Source organism: Lithobates pipiens, unplaced genomic scaffold (genome assembly GCF_037356315.1).
Source record: "Lithobates pipiens isolate NorthernLeopardFrog02 unplaced genomic scaffold, aLitPip1_a1.2 Scaffold_22, whole genome shotgun sequence".
Taxonomy (NCBI): domain Eukaryota; kingdom Metazoa; phylum Chordata; class Amphibia; order Anura; family Ranidae; genus Lithobates; species Lithobates pipiens.
This window is the reverse complement of record NW_027507784.1, coordinates 139439493-139461415: the sequence shown is the minus strand read 5'-3', so window position 1 is coordinate 139461415 and position 21923 is coordinate 139439493. Positions and strand designations below refer to the sequence as shown.

Sequence of the window (21923 nt, the reverse complement as noted above, 5' to 3'; positions counted from 1 at the left end):
CTTCCAGTGACCAGTATAAGAGAATGAGAACGATAACATCAAATTTCACACAGCTGCTCCACATTCACACCTAAGACCTTGTAACACTAACGAGTCACATGACACCAGGGAGGGAAAATGGCTAATTGGGCCCAATTTGGACATTTTCACTTAGGGGTGTACTCACTTTTGTTGCCAGCAGTTTAGACATTGATGGCTGTGTGTTGAGGTATTTTGAGGGGACAGCAAATTTACACAGTTATACAAGCTGTACACTCACTATTTACATTGTAGCAAAGTGCCATTTCTTCAGTGTTATCATTTGAAAAGGTATAATAAAATATATACAAAAATGTGAGGGGTCACAGCAGGTCACAGATTGGGGTACAGGGCCACAGTCGAACATTAAAAGAGGAGCTACAGGCTCCTTCAGAAAAAAATAAAAGTCAGCAGCTACAATGTCAATGACCTGTGATGTGTCCCAGAAGTCTGCAAAGGAAGGAGGGGAGGGGCGAACTTCAGGCTCAGTTCGCCGCAGCAATGTGAGCCGGAAGTGGGAGCAGGTACATGTCAAAACCAGGTACCTGCTCTTCTCCAAAAAGTGCCAAATGTGGCCGTGGAGGGGGAGGGGAGGCAAGCAAACAAAGCTTCCCATTTTGGGTGGAGCTCCACTTTAAGCAATCACAGTGTAAAAAATGTAAATAATAAAAAAACAAAAAAAAACAAAAAAAAAAACAAAAAAAAAACACAGGCTTTGGTGAGAGTATGGAAAAAAAAAAAAAAGTGTCCCTGATTATTACCAGTCACAGTGTCCCCGATCACTGCCACATCAGTCAGTGTTACCATGAGGACACTTTCACATGTGCGATGCTCTCTGAAAAGCGATCTTTGTGGATGGCTCTTTGGATAGCATTGAACAGGTAGTGAGGAGGTGGTATATCACCTGATTTAACCCCTTGGACCACACAAGCACCCACATTCACTTAAATGAGTCATGGTCGGTGGGGGTACAGGGGGTATAATTGCTGCCACAGCTATAAAGCAAAGCATTGCAACCATAACATGTGTACACCCCCTGCCATTGCCTTTTCAGCTAAAAGGAGGTAGCAGTTGAGGGGCCGCAGCTTAACCTCAAGGTTTTACCCCTCCCCCAACCCCAGGTATGTGCTAACCCTAATAGTGCAGCCAGTCAGTGTCTTCGATCATCACTGCACTAGTCAGTGTAGCCACAATCAGTGTTCCTGACTGCCACCACACCAGACCAGTGCAACCAGCTCTTGGGAGACATGGCAGTGTGTTCCGTTGTGTATTTGTAATTATGCCTAAGCTGTATGTGAGAAATAACTTGTTAAAATTACAAATTTGTGGGGAAAAATTAATTTGTCAAATTTACATTTTTTTTTTTTTGAAAAAAAGTCTGACCAAAAAATTGCACCTTCAAAGAACTCACCATGCCTCTTACTAAGTACCTTTGACGGTCTACGTTCCAAAAAAGGGGTGATTTGGGAGGTATTTGTACTTTTCTGGCATTTTAGAGCCTCAAGAAATTAGGTAGTCAGTACATCAGGATTGATCAATTTTTAAATAAACTGCGTATACCATAGATTGCAGACTAACTTTCATGTATAAATTTATGAAGATAGATTTCTAATTTTCAAAATTTTATAACAAAAGCTAAGAAAAACTTTTTTTCCCAAAATGATTGGTCTTTTCTTTTTATATAGCAGAAAAAAAAATCCAGTGGTGATTAAATACAATCAGAATAAAGTCCTTTCTGTCACAAAAAACTGATATAAAATCATTTGTTTACAGTGTTGCATAACTGGGTAATTGTCATTCACACAGTGACAGCGCTGAAATCTGAAAAAATGGACTGGGCAAGAAGGAGGTGAAACAATCAATGGAAGGATATTTCTCTAGGGCATGTGGGTGGCTGCTTGAAACCAACCCTCAACTTTTCACTCTCTCAGCCAATCAGAAGTTGGTATTGATCAGTCACATTGCCTGTGTAAGAGTCTATCCAATGAATTTTGTGGTACGGAAGCTTGACATACAGACACATGGTGCATCATGATCTACTTTTAGCAGTGGACAGTTTTTAAAAACCATGTAGGTCAATGAGGAGAAAGGCAATGGAGGACAGAGATGATGGTGCAGTATAAAAAGTATTTATTTGCTCCAGTCATTGGGATGCCAAGCTCATTCTAGAGGACTGGACACTGAAAAGCTACCCTCACACAATGGAGCAATCCTGATCAGGGCTGTCTTTAATATTGACTGGACCCTGGGCAAAACTTTTCTTGCCCCCCGACCCCCCCCCCCCCCCCCCGACCCATGCAGTTTCACTCTTTACCTGCTCTGGGACATACAATAAATAGCAGCTAGACTCAAAATCAGTTTACTGACTCAGATAAGGCAGCTTTTGCGATTGGTTGCCAGAGGTTACAGTGTAGCATTACTGCTCACTGACTGGTTGCTAGAGGTTACAAAACACAATACAGCTCACTGATTAGTTGCTAGAGGTTACAGCACATGATATATGTATGTATGTATATATGCATATATACATATCAATGCCGCCGCTATTTGCATATGAATGCTGACGCTATTTAAATATGAATGCCGGTAATTTACCTGTAAACATATGATCTGCAGGTGAGTCATCTATACACAACAATAGGGCAGAGCTGGGCAGCATTAGTAGCAGCAATTCACACTGAGATATTGGGACACAGCACAGGACTATAACCTCAAGGGGCGAGGGAATTCAAACCAGGATAGTTGGCAAGTATGAGGCAGCTGTTTTGTGCCCCACAACAATGACAGGGCCCATGGCAGCTGCCCCTTTTGCCCCGCCTTAAAACGGCCCTGATCCTGATGACATTAGCCACTACATACTTTATGATCTTAGCAAAAAGATTATAGGTATGCCCAAATTTAGCTACGGGAATCAGTGCAGCTGCAAAAAACAAAAACAAAAGAAAAAACATACTTTGGAAGCTTGAATTTTAGTAAAGGTTTTATTTCAGACTATATGCTGCAAGAAGATGCTGCTAGTTGGGGCACTATTCTATGTTAGCAAAAGGGAGTCACTCAGGCCCTCTCACAATTTGTAGCGACTTCCAAATCTAGTCAGTAAAATGCTGCTGAAGCTTTGCAAAAGCATTGGACTACAAACCAGCCTCTTTCAACCAGGGTTCGTCCAAAAGTTCCTAGGAGTTCCTTGAGCAATTTCTTCCTCTCAGATAGCTAGAAAGATCACGGATGTCAGTGGTTACCTATCTTTAAGGGGGAGATTCTCTCCACTGACCACCAATGTGAGGAGCACTTTTCCCACTGACCACCATGAGCTGTGACATTCTGTGACATTACTAGCAGGGACATTCTGACGTTGAGACAGAAAATTATTTCAAGAGTTCCTGTTAAAAAGGTTGAAAAGGCTAGACTTAATGGTTAGATGTGGTGTTAAAATTCCTCTGATCTCTGATCTGATGCCTTTAGTGGCAAGGTTCCAAACCAGCTTAGCACCATTCTGCAGAAAGATCAGTGCTCCCATTATGTAGGTGCTTAGTTCTGACCTCAACTTCTGGAAATTCTAGTTACATAGCTATCGTGCTGATCCATAGGTTTTTATTACCTCAGTCTCTGACCTAGACTGACTGCCTTTACTGGCTGCTTACTTGTCCTGGGCCAGTACCTAAACATTACCAAAGCCATTACATTAGCATGAGAGCCTTACAACTAGCCTTTTTAGAAGGATGCTCAGCAATAAGATTACATTACCTGAACTTCCACTTTAACATTTAACAAAAGTGTAGATTTCCTTTAAAGTTGGAGGTGCAGTCAACAACTAAGGCTAAACCTAATCCCACTCTCATTGTAAGATTTTATCTACCTTGTAAGAGAAAAGACACTTATACTTGCCTATTCTGAAGGCGCTCTGGTCCGGTCACATGATCGGGTCCCAGCACCAGCTTCAATGTAGAGAAGGCGCAGCCAACAATGGATGCCCCATAGTAAGCCTATGAGTGACGTCACCGCACAGGCATTTGGAGCCATTGTTGGCTATCTCTCCTCTTCATTGAAGCCCCCACTGGAGAGATCATGTGACTGGAACGCAGCAACTTCAAATTAGGCAAGTATAAGCGTCTTTTCTTTCATGGAGTAGAATAATCTTAGAATGGGGGTGAAAGTAGGTTTAGCCTTAGGATTTTGAGTGAACTTCCACGTCTTTATAGATGAATTTCTGGAATAAAGCTCCTCCCACAACCCTTACTTCACTGGAACTAAAAGTTGTAAGCCTATATTTTTCTTACAGTGCCCCTATGGGTAAAAAGCGGCATTAGGGTTTAAAACTTCAACATTCCACCATGTACTCACCAGTTATTCATTTTTCCAGACTTCTCATCCCAGTCTTCATCAGAACTACTTCCTGTAGCATCGGAATCCAACTGCCGCTCAAAATAGGTTAAAATGCCTGGCATAAAGGCAGAAAATTTCCCCACCTGAGATGGACTTTGATACTCAAAGTTTTGTTCATTCTGATTGATGCAGATATTACTGGTTACAGTGGATGAGTCTGCAGCCTTGTGATTTATCTTTGTATTACTTAGTGGATTTAAAATATTGCTGCTCGTTGTTGCTTTTCTTGTCTGATAACTCGCAAATTGACTTATCTGTTGCCTGCAACGTCCTGCAACATGGTTCGTCAACAGCATCTGCAAGCGCTTCTTATTTCTTTTGGCACGGTTTATAAGGACTTGCTGTTGATTTAGACATCTCATAAAACGTGATTTGGCTTTACTTTCCTTATTTGGTAGCATCTGAGGTATAGTTTCCAGGTGTGTTAAATCTGGTGGTGAAGAATAATTACTAGCAAGTGGTATGGAAAGACATTCCCCCTCTATTCGTCCATTCAACCTATATTTTGGACCAGGCGATCCATGCATGCCTTCAGCCTCAGTCACAGATAGGTCCCAAAGTTTGTTCACATCTGCTAAAACCTGGCTTACAGTTCCTGGGAAAAGTTCCCTCTTAACTTTCCTTTCTGCATTCGGAAAATAAGTCTGTCTGCAGTTGTCGCTCTCCTGCTTACTTTTCAAACAGTCTTTATTTTGAGCATTTAATCCAGAATTCAACAGAAACAAGTGAGAATTATATGGCGGCGAGGAAGGACAATCAGTTTGTGAATTTGCATAGCTTTTCTGAAGGCACTGTTGACTTCTGGTACGCAATGCAACGGAGCTAGTTTCTTTAAGCAGAATGGTTTCCTCCATGGGTTTAGAGTTACTTGAGCACAAATTAGCACTAAAGAAGTGAACCCCCGTCTCTTGAGTTGATGATTCTGTAGGAGCTGGGGACATTGCTGCTTCCACAATCAATTTTACGCAACTCTGTAAACAAAAGAAAATAATGTCAAAGGGAAGGTAAACCTGTATATATTTTAAAAAAATAGCAAACATGTAATGGTTGCAATGGTTCTGCACAGAGCAGCTCAGATCCTTCTGCTTGCTCCTCCCTCCTGTCGATCGCCCAGCACAGCAAACAGCTTGCTATGGGGGGCACTCATGCAGGCTCACTCCAGAGCCACGCTCTGTGTGTCCATTGAGAGAAAGAAAGCCACTGCTCGAGCACAGCGCTGTATCGAGATCGGGCTCAGGTAAGTATAAAAGGGGGAGCTGGAGGGAAACTGCACACAGAGGTTTTTAACCTTAATTCAAAGAATGCAACCCTTCAGCCTTTAGAACCACTTTAAAGAAAACCCACATATGAAAAACTGTTCTAAAAAATGAAAAAAAGTGTTCCAAGCCAGAGCAAAGAATTTCTAAATATAAATACCCAAGTTGAAACAATAAATGTAGAAACTGCCACATATCTCTATAGAACATTCTTCAATCAGTTCAGTTCTACTATTACACCATAATCTAATCTAGGTAGCAAAATAGAGAATACAGTCACCTACCATCTATCAAACTTCATCCCCCAGTGAGAAGTTGCAGTAATGCACACAGAGCATTTCTAGTAAATCTCAGACACTCTGGAGCAGGGGTCTACAAAACTATGGTTCTCCAGATGTTCAGAAAATACAATTTTCATCTTGCCTAGTCATGTGAATGTCAAAGTTTTACAATGCATGATGGGACGTGTAGTTCCACAACAACTGGAGGGCCATAGTTTGGGGATTCCTGCTCTGGAGCTTTGATACTGCAGAAGCTTATGTACACACAGACTAGGTTAATCGCTGGCCATGGGAAAACGCAGCGGTTTTACCATGGTTTTGCGCCCAGCCTTCAAAACGTTCCCATCCTGAACGTTCTTATGCTGAACCTCCCCTAACCACAGGCTTTTACAGAGTTGAATTTAGGAGCTTTGGAAAAAAAAATGGCAAAGCTCCCAGTGGTGGCCCATAATGCCGGGTACAGGGGCGCTGACCCCCTATCCATGCGTCTGGCCCCCTAATCTACATGCAGGTACTGGACGCAGGGATTCAATAGGGTTTTTTTTAATGTCTGTGCCCCCATTAGGGAGATAAACCCTTTCCATTTGTCGTGTTTACTGTTCTCATTGAAAGTGAAAGAAAATCCCACATTTTGGGTTGTCCCCAGAACAGTAGTAGAAGGTATATCTTCCAATGGAGACACAAATTCTAGTCACACTGCTGACAGCCAGGGATTCCCTCACCTTGGCGGGATTTTTTTTCCTTTTCTATTCTGGCTATTAGACAGATGGTAAAACCTTTCCTTACTTTATCCAAATGAAAATACGTTTTGCCTATTGTTCTAATTTAAAGTGGAAATGTGCTCAGACTGTGCATAATTAAGTGGTGTGAAGGCCATATTTCTAAATGTAAAATAATGCAACTAGGGAAAAGAGTAAAATATTTGGAGTACAGTGTTGGCCAGGAAAAAAAAGTTGGGATAACCTACTACAAATGATTGCAAAATGAGCAAACAGCATGGCCATCCAGTAGGAAAAGCAAACAGAATTCTAGGATGCACCACTAGAGGGACGAAGGAGGAAGGCGGTCCGGATACCCCTATATAGACCTCATTTACAAAAAGATATTGATAAGACAGAATGAGTCCAGAGATGGGCAACAAAAATGGTGAAAGGGCTAAGGGATCAAATATATCAGGAGAGACTTCAGGAACTTGATATGTACAGCCTGGAAGTAAAAAGGGAAACGGGAGACCTGGATGAAAGCTCTAAATACATCAAAGGGGTGAATAAAGTTCAGAAGGGCAGTATTTTTAATATAAACCTAAGATCAAGAACACAGGGACATGATCTAAAACTAGCAGGAGGAAAGTTCATAGAAAGCTAATCTTAGGAAGTATTTTTTTTTTACCAAAAGAATAATCAATGCTTAGAATATATTTCCAGCAGAGGGAGTAAGTGGATTCAAAACATGCTCAGGACAAACACAGTTCTATACTCAGATAAGGATGGTTAAAAACAAAAAATCTAATATGGGCAGGCTCAATTGACCACTTGGTCTTTTTTCTGCTGTCACTCTGTGGTTCTATACTGTAAACAAGCAAAAAAAAAAAAAAAAACAACATTTTAAAAACAATCCTTCATTCATTCATTTCTGTAGCTATAAGTATTTTGGAGAAATGAATCTTCAAATTCACAATGAAGACACTGAAATCTGATCTCACTTCTTTTACTTTCTTTTGCAATAGAATCTTGGTAGGCCTAAATAAAACACACACTATAGGTGCTGTTAAACCTGGCTTTAGAGATGTTGTGATCTTTGAGAATTACTCCACAGTACACACAACTGGAGGTGCCACGAAAGGCTTGGTTTAAAGCCATTCTACTGCTTGTAAATACTTATATGCCCATAGTCTGGGCACAGGTGCAGTTTATAACTTTAGTTTTGCCCAAGGGCAGAAACAGAAAGGTGTATGCAATAACCACCATTTTGCCAGAAAGCTCTTTGAAACTAGTTTGAATATTTATGCCGAATTTATCTGACAATGCCTTTGTGTCCAAAACAGGTTCACGCACTGGGTCAGGCAATGCCAGTTGAAATGGTTTAGCCCTTAAGTAAGGCCCCAGAAATAAAGTGAAACTAAAGCAGACAGGCACACATCTGAGGGTCAATAAAAGGAACCATCTTTTGTAAAAAAAAATGTTTAGTTTTAAAATGGTTCAAGGGAATTTCTTTAATGATGCGCAAGATTTTAATAGCCATGGCTAGAATAAGGGGCTCTTGCCGTTGGAATCCCCAAGAAGAAGAAAAAAAAAAGGGAAAGGAAATTCAAGTGGTAGAGGTCACTGAAAACGAAACAGTTTAGGATGGATTTGGGGAGTATAAGGACAGAGAGAAGAAAAGGTTTTATAGGGATATTGATTTAAAAGAAATCTAAGCCCTTGTACACACGGTCGGACATTCTGACAACCAAATCCGTTGGATTTTGTCAGACGGATTTTGTCCGAAACTGTTGCATACACATGGTCGGACAAAGTTGTCGGAAAATCCGATTGTACATAACGTGATGACGTTATTTCGTTACGACGGGACTACGTTCAGGCTAGTAGCCAATAGCTTTGGTCTAGGAATTTGATCTGAGCATGCGTGGCACTTTGTCCGTCGGAGTAGGCTACACATGATCGGAGTATGTCCAATCGGAGCATTTTGTTGGAACATTTTACGGACAAGTTGGAAAACTTGGTCCGTCGGAAACTCCGACCGAAACAGTCCGATGGAGACCACACACAGTCGGATTATCTGACAAAACGGTCCGATAGGACACATTCGGTCGGAATCTCCGACCGTGTGTAAGGGCTTAAGAGTTACTTACTTGAAAGTTATTCCTCTCTGTATGCAACAAAAGCCAAATTCATCAAAAGCTAAAGTACTGTAATACTTCTCTTTTAATACTGTGAACCCATCATTACATCATTCTGCAACCTAGTAATTTAGCAGAGTAAATCACATACACTTATGGCTGATTATTAACAGCACGGTCAACCAAACATCCTACCACATATGAAATGTTCAAACAATTGGCTATTCATTAAAAACTGGAAAAAAAAACCTTTGTTCTACACTGCAGCAGCCAAACTGAATAGGAAAGGAACGTGTTGGATGAAATCTCAATAAGTCTGACTTATAAATCTCAGGGAACAAAGCGTACGGGTTGCCAATAAGAACCAATCCAGCTGTAGGGTTTCTTGGAGCAAAAAATAAAGAATCCAGTTAGTTGCTGCAGAGAAGAAAAAAGTGCTCATGCAGAAGGATTTGTATGCACTGACAGGGGAAAAAATAAGTACACCCAATAGCAATTGTTGGCTTTCAGCATATTTGATGTAGATCTTTATTCAAATGGCACCTACAGATAATGGTGATATTGAATGGCATTATGGATCGGAAAGGCATTGTACCAATTTAAGAATCCCATATTAAAGTGATTGTAAAGGTTTTCTTTTTTACCTTAACGCATTAATGTAGAAAATTAAAAAAAATACCTACCTAAGTCCTATCTCGATCATGTGTTGTACCCATCTGAAGTGGCTCTCGCCTCTCTCTCTGCTCACAGAGGCAGCAGAGAAAGGAAGACAAAGCTGAGCCGTGCTGTGTGATAGACGCTTGGAATCAATTGATCAAATCACTTTAACCACTTAAGGACCAAGCCTCTTTCGGGGATTTGTTGTTTACAAGTTAAAAACTGTTTTTTTTTTGCTAGAAAATTACTTATAACCCCCAAACATTATATATGTTTTTTTTCTAACACCCTAGAGAATAAAATGGAGGTTGTTGCAATACTTTCTGTCACACCGTATATTTGCGCAGCGGTCTTACCAGCGCACTTTTTTGGAATTAAAAAAATAAGACAACAGAAAAAAAAATGGGTCACTTTTATTCCTATTACAAGGAATGTAAACATCCTTTGTAATAGAAAAAAGCATGACAGGTCCTCTTAACCACTTCAGCCCCTGACCAATTTGCAGCCTAAGGACCAGAGGTCTTTTTACAATTTCGCACTGCACTGCTTTAACTGGTAATTGCGCGGTCATGCAATGTTGTACCCAAACAAAATTTGCGTCCTTTTCTTCCCACAAATAGAGATTTCTTTTGGTGGCATTTTATTGCCTCTGCGATTTTTATTTTTTGTGATATAAATGGAAAAAGACCGAAAATTTTGAGAAAAAAATATATTTTCTACTTTTTGTTATAAGAAAAAAATCGAATAAACTCAATTTTAGTCATACATTTAGGGCAAAATGTATTCAGCCACATGTCTTTAGTAAAAAAAATGTCAATAAGCGTATATTTTGTGGTTTGCGCAAAAGTTATAGCTTCTACAAACTAGAGTACATTTTCTGGAATTTCCACAGCTTTTAATTTATGACTGCCTATCTCATTTCTTGAGGTGCTAAAATGGCAGGGCAGTACAAACCCCCCCAAATGACCCCATTTTGGAAAGTAGACACCCCAAGGAAACTGCTGAGAGGCACCCGAAAACCAATCACTGCCTTCAGGATTTCTAAGGGTGCAAATTTTTGATTTCACTCCTCACTACCTATCACAGTTTCGAAGGCCATAAAATGCCAAAATAACACAAAACCCCCCCAAATGACCCCATTTTGGAAAGTAGACACCCCGAGCTATTTACTGAGAGGCATGTTGAGTCCATGAAATATTTTATATTTTGCCACAAGTTGCAGGAATATTACATTTTTTTTTTTAGCACAAAGTTGTCACTAAATGCTATATTGCTCACACATGCTATGGGCATAAGTCAAATTACACCCCAAAATAAATTCTGCTGCTTCTCCCGAGTATGGGGATACCACATGTGGGGGACTTTTTGGGAGCCTAGCCACGTACGGGACCCCAAAAACCAAGCACTGCCTTCTGGATTTAAATATAAAACGCTACCAAAAAAACTGTTAGCGATCGCAGGGATCAGGCCTGACTCTGCGAACGCTGCAGTTATGTGTTTAGTGTTTTGTAAGTGACAGTGATTGATCTATACTGCACTTGGGTGGGCTGAGCGGAGGGGCAAAATGCAGGTGCTAGCAGGTATCTGGGCTGATCCCGCTAACAATGCGTTTTTTTGGAACCCTAAACTGCTGGGGACGCTAGTATAGATCTGATCAGATCAGATATTGATCTGTTCAGATTCTATACCATTACGGCAGGTGTATGCTTTGCGCGTGGGTGTTAGCGGTACTGGCACTAACCTAGCGCTGCCTGGGGCGACGCAGACCCTGACCCTAAAACCCAATTGATATCACCCGCCGGGTGATCAGGGGGTTAAACCTTTATTGGGTAATAAATGGTGGGTGCCCTGATGCTATAAAAAGCAAACTAACTAACCAGAGTCACCCATAACACTTATACGGTGATCACTGGTGAAAGGGTTAACTAGGGGCAATCAGGGGGTTCAAATTTTTATTAGGTAGTATATGGGGGTCCCTGGTGCTATATAAAAACCTGATGGGGAACCTAAATAACTAACTGGCTAACCAGCGTCACCAGTGACACTTATACGGTGATTGCTGGTGAAAGGGTTAACTAGGGGCAATCAGGGGGTTAAAACCATTATTGGGTAGTATATGGGGGTACCTAGCGCTATAAAAACCTGGCGGTGAACCTAAAAAAATAACTAGCTACCTAACGACACTAGCGACACTAATGCAGCAATCAGAAAAATGATCGCTTAGTGACACTGGCAAAAGGGGGTGAAAGGGTTAACTCTAGGGGCAATCAGGGGGTTAAACCTTTATTGGGGGGTGGTAGGGGGCTACCCTGGACCTAACACTAACTGCCCTGACAGTTTTTACTTTTACAACTGACACTGAATGCAGTGATCAGTAAATAAATGATCACTGCAATCAGTGACACTGTGACTGGGGGGCGGGGGGGGAATCGGGGGGCGATGGGGGGGGGGTTTGTGTGCCTGTGTGTTAGTTAGTGTCAGTGTAGTGTTTGGTGCACTTACTTTTAGTCTTCTCCTCGTAGTCCGGTCAAAAAGACCGCCCCGAGGAGAATGACATCACTTCCTCCCTGCCTGTGTATACAATACACAGTGGGAGGAAGCTTCTCATTCACCAGGAGCGATCGAGAGGGGATGGTCATCCCCTCATCCCGGATCGCTCCTGAAGCGAAACGGATCGCCGCATCCAGCGGGATCGGACCCCCCACCCGCTGGAAGGCAAGCACATGCTTGTGCCTGTACATGTCATTGTGATGACGTACAATGGCATGCGGCGGTCGTTAAGTGGTTAAATATGAGATCTGGGCTCAAAAAGTCCTCAGATCTCATAATTGGACTTAAATGCAAAGAAAAAATAATAACAATAATTTGTCATTTGAAAAAATTACAACAGAAAAATGTGCCTTTAAGAAGTATGGGTGGAAGTGACATTTTGACGTTGCTTCTGCCCTTCTATGGTATAGGGACAGGTGGGGGCCATCTTAGCCTCACTCATCTCCATACCCAGCAACATGAAGGACCTGATCACCTCTGCTGCTACCGACGGCTCCGGTAAGCGGCGGAGGGCGCGGGAGAGGGGCCGCAAATAACAATGATCTTGTGGCGAATCCGCCACAGAGACCACCATTATCGTAAACAGAAACGCTGGCTCTAAAGATGGATACCTTGGTCGTGTCAGCAGCTGCTGCCATTACCGAGATATCTATCTTCAAAATGCCGACGTATATGTACATGACCCGGTCGGTAAGTGGTCGGCCATGTTGCTTGCAAGGGGGGTTGGCTATTTTCTTACATACAAGTCCTGTATATAATACAGCTAAAATCTAGTCTCATCTCAGAGCTGTGCTATGCATCTGTCTGGTCTGATCATCTGTGCCAACCATCTTTAGTGTTTTGTTTTTTTTCTGATATTATTACATTTGTTATGTGTATTTGTCATTACCTAATTAAATGTTAAACCTACAAGTGTTTGTGTGATCTCTCTTCGCACATTTCGAATACAAACCCCCCCCCAAAAAATTAAAACTATCGTGTAACTGTGATGAAACACTCAATAGCTACTGACCATTTTGACTGAAAACATGTATACTCACAAGCTCAGTGTGTAAGTTTGGAACTTTTACTTTCAATTACTGTATTTTTTTTTATCAGAGCTATGTTTAACCACAGCCCCGGAAGATTTTACCCCTTCCTGACCAGAGCAAGCACTTTTTGCGATTCGGCACTGTGTCGCTTTAACTGACAATTGCGCGGTCGTGCGACATTACACCCAAACAAAATTGACGTCCTTTTTTCCCCACAAATAGAGCTTTCTTTTGGTGGTATTTGATCACCCCTGCGGGTTTTATTTTTTGCGCTATAAACAAAAAAAGAGTGACAATTTTGAAAAAAAATAAATAAATAAATAATACACAATATTTTTTCATTTTTGTTATAATAAATATACCCAAAAAATAGGCTGGGTTCACACTTGTGCGATTCAAGTGTTCCCGAATCGCTGACAGTGCACACTGACATCTGCGAACCACTGTAGGTGTCAATGTAAAGTTAATCACACCCCCAGATTAGTTTGCAGATCAGTGAGAACTGTGAAATAGTGCAGGAATCAGATCGCATAGGTGTGAACACCCATGTGATTCGATTCTAATGCGGACCAAAAAAAAAGGAACTTGCAACATTTTGGTGCCAACCCGATTTCAGCCATACAGTTTGTATGGCCGAATTTGCATCATACAGACATTGCATGTGATCTGCACAGCAATGTGGTGCAAATCACATGCAATGTCTGTGATCACACTAGTGTGACCCCAGCCTAAATCATACTTGGGTGGATGCAGCATCAATCCAATGCTGCATCTGTCCCCCTGCCAACACCGCTGATCACGTCGTTCTCACAGCCCCCTGAGCAGAGAGCCGGTGACTATCAATCAGCAGCTCTCTACTCTGCCCCTTTACTCTCACTGGAGGGGCAAGAGCGGCTGGCTCAGGCTCTCAGGTGCTCGCTGAGAGGCAGAGCCGGGTGCCGGTCCAGGCACGTGGGCAGATCTCGACTATATGGTCATGAACCTGCCTGAGCTTGGACTGGCTCTGTGATATCTGCCGACAACAGGCTCCTAGGTCACAGGAGTACAGAACGAACTGCACTGATGTGATCCACAGGAGAATTTCAGTCAAATGAGCTTTTATTGTACTTCTCCTTTATCCGCATGCCAACCAGCCGCCGCAGTTACACTGCGGCAACATGGCTTGGCTGCACAAATCGCCGTCATGGTACGTCGGTACCATAGAGGGCCACTGGGGGGGGCGTGCATTCACCCACTGACCTGATGCGAGTGCCGGCCGGTCGCGATCACCGCCAGGCTCCCGCGATCGCTCGGGGCACACCGAGAACCGGGATCTGTGTGTGTAAACCGGTTCTCTGAGGGGAGAACAGATAGGTCAATCTGTCATCTCCCCTGCACAGTCCCATCCCCCCTTCAGTTAGAACATGTACTAGGACACACTTAATCCCTTCACTGCCCCATAATGGTTAAACCCTTCACTGCCAGTGGCACTTTCTCAGTAATCAATGCAATATTATAGCACTGATCACTGTCAAAATGCCAATGGTCCAAAAAATGTGTCATAAATGTCCGACGTGTCTGCCATAATGTCGCAGTCCCAATAAAAAAATAAAAATAAATAATAAAAATCGCAGATCACCGCCATTACTAGTAAAAAAAAAAAAAAAGAATAATAAAAAAAAGCCATAAAACTATTCCCCATTTAGTAGACGCTATAACTTTTGTGCAAACCAATCAATATACGCTTATTTTATTTATTTATTTTACCAAAAATATGTAGAAGAATACGTATTGGCCTAAACTGAGGGAAAAAATAATAAAAATATTCCCATATTTCCGTTTTAACCCCAACAGTATTTGTATCTTTTTTTTTTTTTTTTTAAAACAGGCTGGCCTTTAAACTTGTACTGTAGCAAATCAATAATGTTTTTTCAGTGTTCTTGCTGAGTTCTGATGCTACATTGTATCGCTTTGTGCTACAAACACTGCACAACTACAGGAATAAACGCCTCCATCCACAACTGTCACTACTATGAAGGTTTAAATCTGATCAAAATGTCGCTCTTATCCGACACCCTTTTTTAAATTATTTCTGCAGATATTTAGGGCTTATTCTCTGTTCATCAGCTTTAATTTCCTTTTGAAAAGTAATCTGCAATGGATTTCTTTTCAGAGCTCATTTTTAAAAGGTCATGAGAAAAGATAATGTTCTCACCACTCATTTTAACACTAAAAAGGCAAAGGCCACCGAGTGTATGGCATGCAGTTTCGGAACGGTACTACAAGTGCTTAAATGGGTTGCGTTTGATGGTGGTGCCACCCACCAAAAGGTGACACGTGGTTTCATTTTGGTAAGGCAAAGCATTGCGCCCACAGCATGTGTACAGCCTGGGTGGCTCCACGCCTTTCTTAAGGTGGGCAGTTGGGGGCTGGTAAAAAGCGCTAATGGAAGAATTACCAAGCTAAAATAAAGGAAAAAAAATTATGAGAACAAAGAAAAATGAATGCAGCCACCACATCAAAGGACCAGTAAGTTGCCATAAATAAAAAATTTTGTTCTTGGGTTTTTATATTCTTAAGGGCCAGTTCACACCAGATGCAGTTCCGTGCAGTTACGTTTTTTCTGCACCAATACAGTCAGTTCCGGTCAGTTTCCGGTCAGTTACTGACCGGAAACTGACTGCATAGTGTGAACTAGAGCCATTGGAATACATGGTAAACACTGTGCATGCATTTTTAGTGCAGAAAAAAAAGCGCACGGAACTGAACGGAACTGCATCTGGTGTGAACTGGCCCTTAATGGAAGTCTTATAAAAAAAATAAAAAAAAAGTATTAGAAATGAATCACCCCATTTTAAAATAATTTCATTTTATTCCTTTGCCGCCTGAAATGAAGACAGACACCATTTTTGTTTTATACAGCTGTATTTACTCAGTGCAACTAATAACATCCAAGTGAAAGATTCAAAACCACATCAGAAAAAAAATAAGAATAAAAAAGATTATATATATATATATATATATATAATCATTTTTTTATTTTAGAATCACTGAGTTGGAAAAAGGATCACCCCCTGTGTCAATATTTAATTGAATCACCTTTTCCTTTAATTACAGCGTTTAGTCTGTTGGGATATGTCTCTACTAACTTTGCACATCTAGGATTTGTAATATTTGCCAACTCTTCTTTGCAGAACGACTCAAGTACAGTTACATTTGATGGTGACCGTTTGTGGACTGCAGACTTCATGTAATTTCACAGATTTCAATGTGGTTTAAGTCTGGGCTCTCACTAGACCATGCAAGGACATTTACAGTGCCTTGCGAAAGTATTCGGCCCCCTTGAACTTTTCAACCTTTTGCCACATTTCAGGCTTCAAACATAAAGATATAACATTTTAATTTTTTGTGAAGAATCACCAACAAGTGGGACACAATTGTGAAGTGGAACGAAATCTATTGGATATTTTAAACTTTTTTAGCAAATAAAAAACTGAAAAGTGGTGCGTGCAAAATTATTCAGCCCCTTTACTTTCCGTGCAGCAAACTCACTCCAGAAGTTCAGCGAGGATCTCTGAATGATCCAATGTTGTTCTAAATGACTGATGGTGATAAATAGAATCCACCTGTGTGTAATCAAGTCTCTGTATAAATGCACCTGCTCTGTGATAGTCTCAGGGTTCTGTTGAAAGCGCAGAGAGCATCATGAAGACCAAGGAACACACCAGGCAGGTCCGTAATACTGTTGTGGATAAAGTTTAAAGCCGGATTTGGATACAAAAAGATTTCCCAAGCTTTAAACATCCCAAGGACCACTGTGCAAGAGATCATTTTGAAATGGAAGGTGTATCAGACCACTGCAAATCTACCAAGACCTGGCCGTCCCTCTAAACTTTCAGCTCAGACAAGGAGAAGACTGATCAGAGATGCAGCCAAGAGGCCCATGATCACTCTGGATGAACTGCAGAGAACTACAGCTGAGGTGGGAGAGTCTGTCCATACGACAACAATCAGTCGTACACTGCACAAATCTGGCCTTTATGGAAGAGTGGCAAGAAGAAAGCCATTTCTCAAAGATATCAATAAAAAGTCTCATCTAAAGTTTGCCACAAGCCACCTGGGAGACACACCAAACATGTGGAAGAAGGTGCTCTGGTCAGATGAAACCAAAATCAAACTTTTTGCCCACAATGCAAAACGATATGTTTGGCGTAAAAGCAACACAGCTCATCACCCTCAACACACCATCCCCACTGTCAAACATGGTGGTGGCAGCATCATGGTTTGGGCCTGCTTTTCTTCAGCAGGGACAGGGAAGATGGTCAAAATTGAGGGGAAGATGGATGCAGCCAAATACAGGACCATTCTGGATGAAAACCTGTTGGAGTCTGAAAAAGACCTGAAACTGGGACGAAGATTTATCTTCCAACAAGACAATGATCTCAAACATACAGCAAAATCTACAAAGGAATGGTTCACAAATAAACGTATCCAGGTGTTAGAATGGCCAAGTCAAAGTCCAGACCTGAATCCAATCGAGAATCTGTGGAAAGAGATGAAAACTGCTGTTCACAAACGCTCTCCATCCAACCTCACTGAGCTCCAGCTGTTTTGCAAGGAAGAATGGGCAAGAATTTCAGTCTCTCGATGTGCAAAACTGATAGAGACATACCCCAAGTGACTTGCAGCTGTAATCGCAGCAAAAGGTGGCTCTACAAAGTATTAACGCAAGGGGGCCGAATAATTTTGCACGCCCCACTTTTCATTTTTTTATTAGTTAAAAAAGTTTCAAAAATTCAATAGATTTCGTTCCACTTCACAATTGTGTCCCACTTGTTGGTGATTCTTCACAAAAAATAAAAATGTTATATCTTTATGTTTGAAGCCTGAAATGTGGCAAAAGGTTGAAAAGTTCAAGGGGGCCGAATACTTTCGCAAGGCACTGTATATTTTTCTCCTTCAACCACTGTGTGGTCATTTTTGCTGCATGCTTTGCGTCATTGTCATTTTGGAAAGGAAACCTTCATCTCATCGAAAACTTTCTGGTAGAAGGGCAGCAGATTTTCCTCAAGAATGAGGTTTTTTTTTGCCCCATCCATTTTTCTTCTATGCTGACAAGTGCTCCAGTTCCTGCTGCAGAGAAACACCCCCATAACAGGATATTACCACCTCCAGGCTTTACAGTAGGAATGGTGTTATTTGGATGGTGAGATGTATTGGATTTACGTTTGGTGTTGAGGCCAAATAATAAAATTTTAGCCTCATCTGACCATAACACCTTTTTCCATGTGGCCTCAGAATCTTTAAGGTGCCTTTTGGCACAGCTCAGTCATGACTGCATGTGGCCTTTCTTGAGGAGTTACTTTTCTTGCAACCTTCTTTTTGTTGTCACATGCACCCAATGACCATTCTGTCACAAATACCACTGTTTCAGAGTCACTGTAGACCTCTTGGTAGCTTCTCTGACCAGTTTCCTCTTGGCTCTTTCATCCAATTTTTTTTCGTATCCATCTCCTGACTTGTGCCTGTCCACAACTTTATCTCGGAGATCTTTTGACAGTGCTTTGCCACCCATAGTTGATTGTTTGTGTCAGTTGCACTACCAGGGACTGAAATGCTCCAGGAAAGCTCTTTTCATGCTGAGCTAATCAAAATGACCATAGATGATCACAGTCAAAAGTTGAAAGGCTGTGTGCGCCATTGAGGTGATTAGCTACACCTGATTGAGTCATTTTTAGGAGGGGGTGATCCTTTTTCCAACTCAGCGGTTCTGTTTTTGATGTTTTTTTCTGACATGTTGGTGTTATATCTTTCACTTCGACGTTATAAGTTGCACTAAGCTGAATAAAACAAAAACTGTGTCTGACGTCATTTCAGGCTGCAAATCAAGTAAATGGGATTTTGGAGGGGGGGATGATTATTTTTATATACCCATTGTATGTTGGTTTGTAAGTAATTAAAAATGTCCTTAATACTCACAACATTGTGTTGTTTTGTCAGTCATTTGGATTTAAAGTGTTACTAAACCCACAACAGTAAAATCATTCTGTATATGCAGTAAAGCACGCTTGTTATACTCACTGTGGAACCTAAGGGAGTAATCCTCTGCATTGTGTAAAAAGCTGGTTTGGTCCTGCCTTCTCTGCTCCTCCCCTTCTTCCACAGTCCCCAAATCCATCTGCTGATAGAACAGAGGCAAGGGGACAAGCTGCGCATGCTCAGTTTGGTGTGTATTGCTAAAGAGTTTTTGTTTTTTTGGGGGGAGGGTGCATGTGATCAGCACAGGGCCAATCAGCGCTGTCCAGACAGAGGATCAGGGGTCTTGCAGCCTCATAGGACAACCAGAGGAGAATGAAAACTCCTCCTACAAGCTTTAACATGGCACTGATAGAAGTGACAAGACTGCTCTAACTGCTGATGAGAAAAGGTATTTAGCAGTTTAGATTTACTGAAACTATTGCATTTCCATGTTCTGTGTACTGTGGGAGACCAGATATAGTGAATGCAGGGTCCTGGGTTTAGTAACACTTTAGGGAAAGTGATTAATAACTGGATAAGGTAGGATACTGATTGATATTTGGTGTTAGAACAAAGAGGGAATACACTGCCGCTGGTACAAGTTGCTGCACACCCTGCCAGCCGAAGGTCAGCTAGGCAGTAAGCTGGGACATGCAGCTCCTCTATATATCTGAAAACCTGCTGGATCTCATCACTGGTTTTAGGCTGGGTTCACACCGGAGCGATGCGGGAACGCCGCGAATCCGCGGCGTTTTCCCGCATCGCATGCCTCCCGCCGGCAGTTCACACTGCCCTATGCGGACTGCTGGGAGTGTCAGTGAAATGTTAATGACACCCCCAGATCAGTCCGCATATCGCAGTGCGATCTGCAAACTCGGACGGGAATCGGATCGCATGGTGTGAACACCCATTCGATCCGATTCTGCTGCGGACCAAAAAAAGGGTCCCGTGCGAGTTTGCGGCGGGTGCGATGCGAATTCAGCCATACTCTCTGTATGGCTGAACTCGCATCGCACAGAGATCGGATGTGATTTGCAATGCAGTGCGGTGCGAATCACATCCGGTTCTCGCTGCCGCAGCGGTGTGAACCCAGCCTTAAACATTTTCTGTGACAGGTGAAAAAGGAGTTTAAATTATTTAGATATGACGACAAGTATTTATTGGATAAAAAGGGAGCAAAAGGTTTATTTTATTCTACCTTTGGGAACGACAAGCCAAAACATTATGACCACATCTGGAAGGCTTCTAAACAAGCTGATGCAGAGATCCCCCACAAGTCAACTTGGCTGCAAGTGCTGATCATTGTCAGGGCCGGCGCTACCACTAGGCGAAGTAGGCAGCCGCCTAGGGCGCACTACCACCTAGGGCGCAACCACGGCCTCTGTCCAGTGTTCTCTCGCCCCCCCCCCGGTGTGCCGCCGGCGCCACCAATCCCCCATGTTTCCCGCTGAGCGCTCACACGTGTTTATCTCACAGCACCGGGACTCCTTTGCTCCAGCCTGTCCCTCTGGAGCGGCGCTGTGTGTCTGTGTGAGTGCAGCGGAGGGGCGGGGCTCGGCGGAGGTGGGAGCATTGAGACGTCGGTCAGCTGACCTCCTGCCCGGCGGGGACATCGTGGAGCAGGGTGGACGGCGCTGGCCTGGTCCCGGCGGAGATATGATGGAGGCGGAGCGGGTGCACGGAGCTATCGTGGCCCCGGCGGAGCGGGTGGACGGCGCTGGCGTGGACTCCTGAACAATTCTGCACACCCAGTGCAGAGGAGTCGGAGAGGCCCGGATGATGGTCCCTGAAGGCAGCATCAAAGAGCAGAGGTAAGGAGGAGCCGAGGAGGATGGATCATCCCCAATCTACATTGAGCTGTATGGAGGGGGTTTGTGTGTGAGCAATGCAGGAAGTAGGAGTCAGGTAGGTCAGTGTGATGTGTGTCAGTGTATGTGTGTCAGTGTATGTGTGTTAGTGTATGTGTCAGTGCCATTGTATGTGTCATGCCAGTGTATGTGTCATGCCAGTGTATGTGTCAGTGTGATGTGTCAGTGTCAGGGTATGTGTATGTGTCAGTGTGATGGTCAGTGTATGTGTCAGTGTATGTGTCAGTGTGATGTGTCAGTGTCAGGGTATGTGTATGCGTCAGTGTGATGGTCAGTGTATGTGTCAGTGTATGTGTCAGTGTGATGGTCGGTGTGATGGTTGGTGTGATGGTCGGTGTGATGGTCGGTGTGATGGTCGGTGTGATGGTCGGTGTGATGGTCGGTGTGATGGTCGGTGTGATGGTCAGTGTGATGGTCAGTGTATGTGTCAGTGTGATGGTCAGTGTATGTGTCAGTGTGATGGTCGGTGTGATGGTCGGTGTGATGGTCAGTGTATGTGTCAGTGTGATGGTCACTTTATGCGCCAGTGTATGCGTCGGTGTATGCGTCAGTGTGATGGTCAGTGTATGCGTCAGTGTGATGGTCAGTGTATGTGTCAGTGTGATGGTCGGTGTGATGGTCGGTGTGATGGTCGGTGTGATGGTCAGTGTATGTGTCAGTGTGATGGTCAGTGTATGCGTCAGTGTGATGGTCACTTTATGCGCCAGTGTATGCGTCAATGTATGTGTTAGTGTGATGGTCAGTGTAATGGTCAGTGTGATGGTCAGTGTGATGGTCAGTGTAATGGTCAGTGTAATGGTCAGTGTAATGGTCAGTGTGATGGTCAGTGTGATGGTCAGTGTATGCGTCAGTGTATGTGTCAGTGTGATGGTCAGTGTATGCGTCAGTGTGATGGTCAGTGTATGCGTCAGTGTGATGGTCAGTGTATGCGTCAGTATGATGGTCAGTGTATGTGTCAGTGTGATGGTCAGTGTATGCGTCAGTGTGATGGTCAGTGTATGTGTCAGTGTGATGGTCAGTGTATGCGTCAGTGTGATGGTCAG

At 42.8% G+C, this 21923-nt stretch overlaps 1 protein-coding gene across 2 annotated transcripts in view; it reads right to left on the bottom strand.

The window, feature by feature from the left end:
* KANSL1L (KAT8 regulatory NSL complex subunit 1 like) overlaps positions 1–21923 on the bottom strand; it is a 168437-nt gene that overhangs the window by 129598 nt on the left and 16916 nt on the right. For both annotated transcript variants that reach the window (XM_077448360.1, XM_077448359.1), the window contains exon 2: positions 4360–5372. In XM_077448360.1, the coding sequence (XP_077304486.1) occupies positions 4360–5372 (1013 nt within the window). The remainder of the gene's footprint in view (positions 1–4359; positions 5373–21923) is intronic.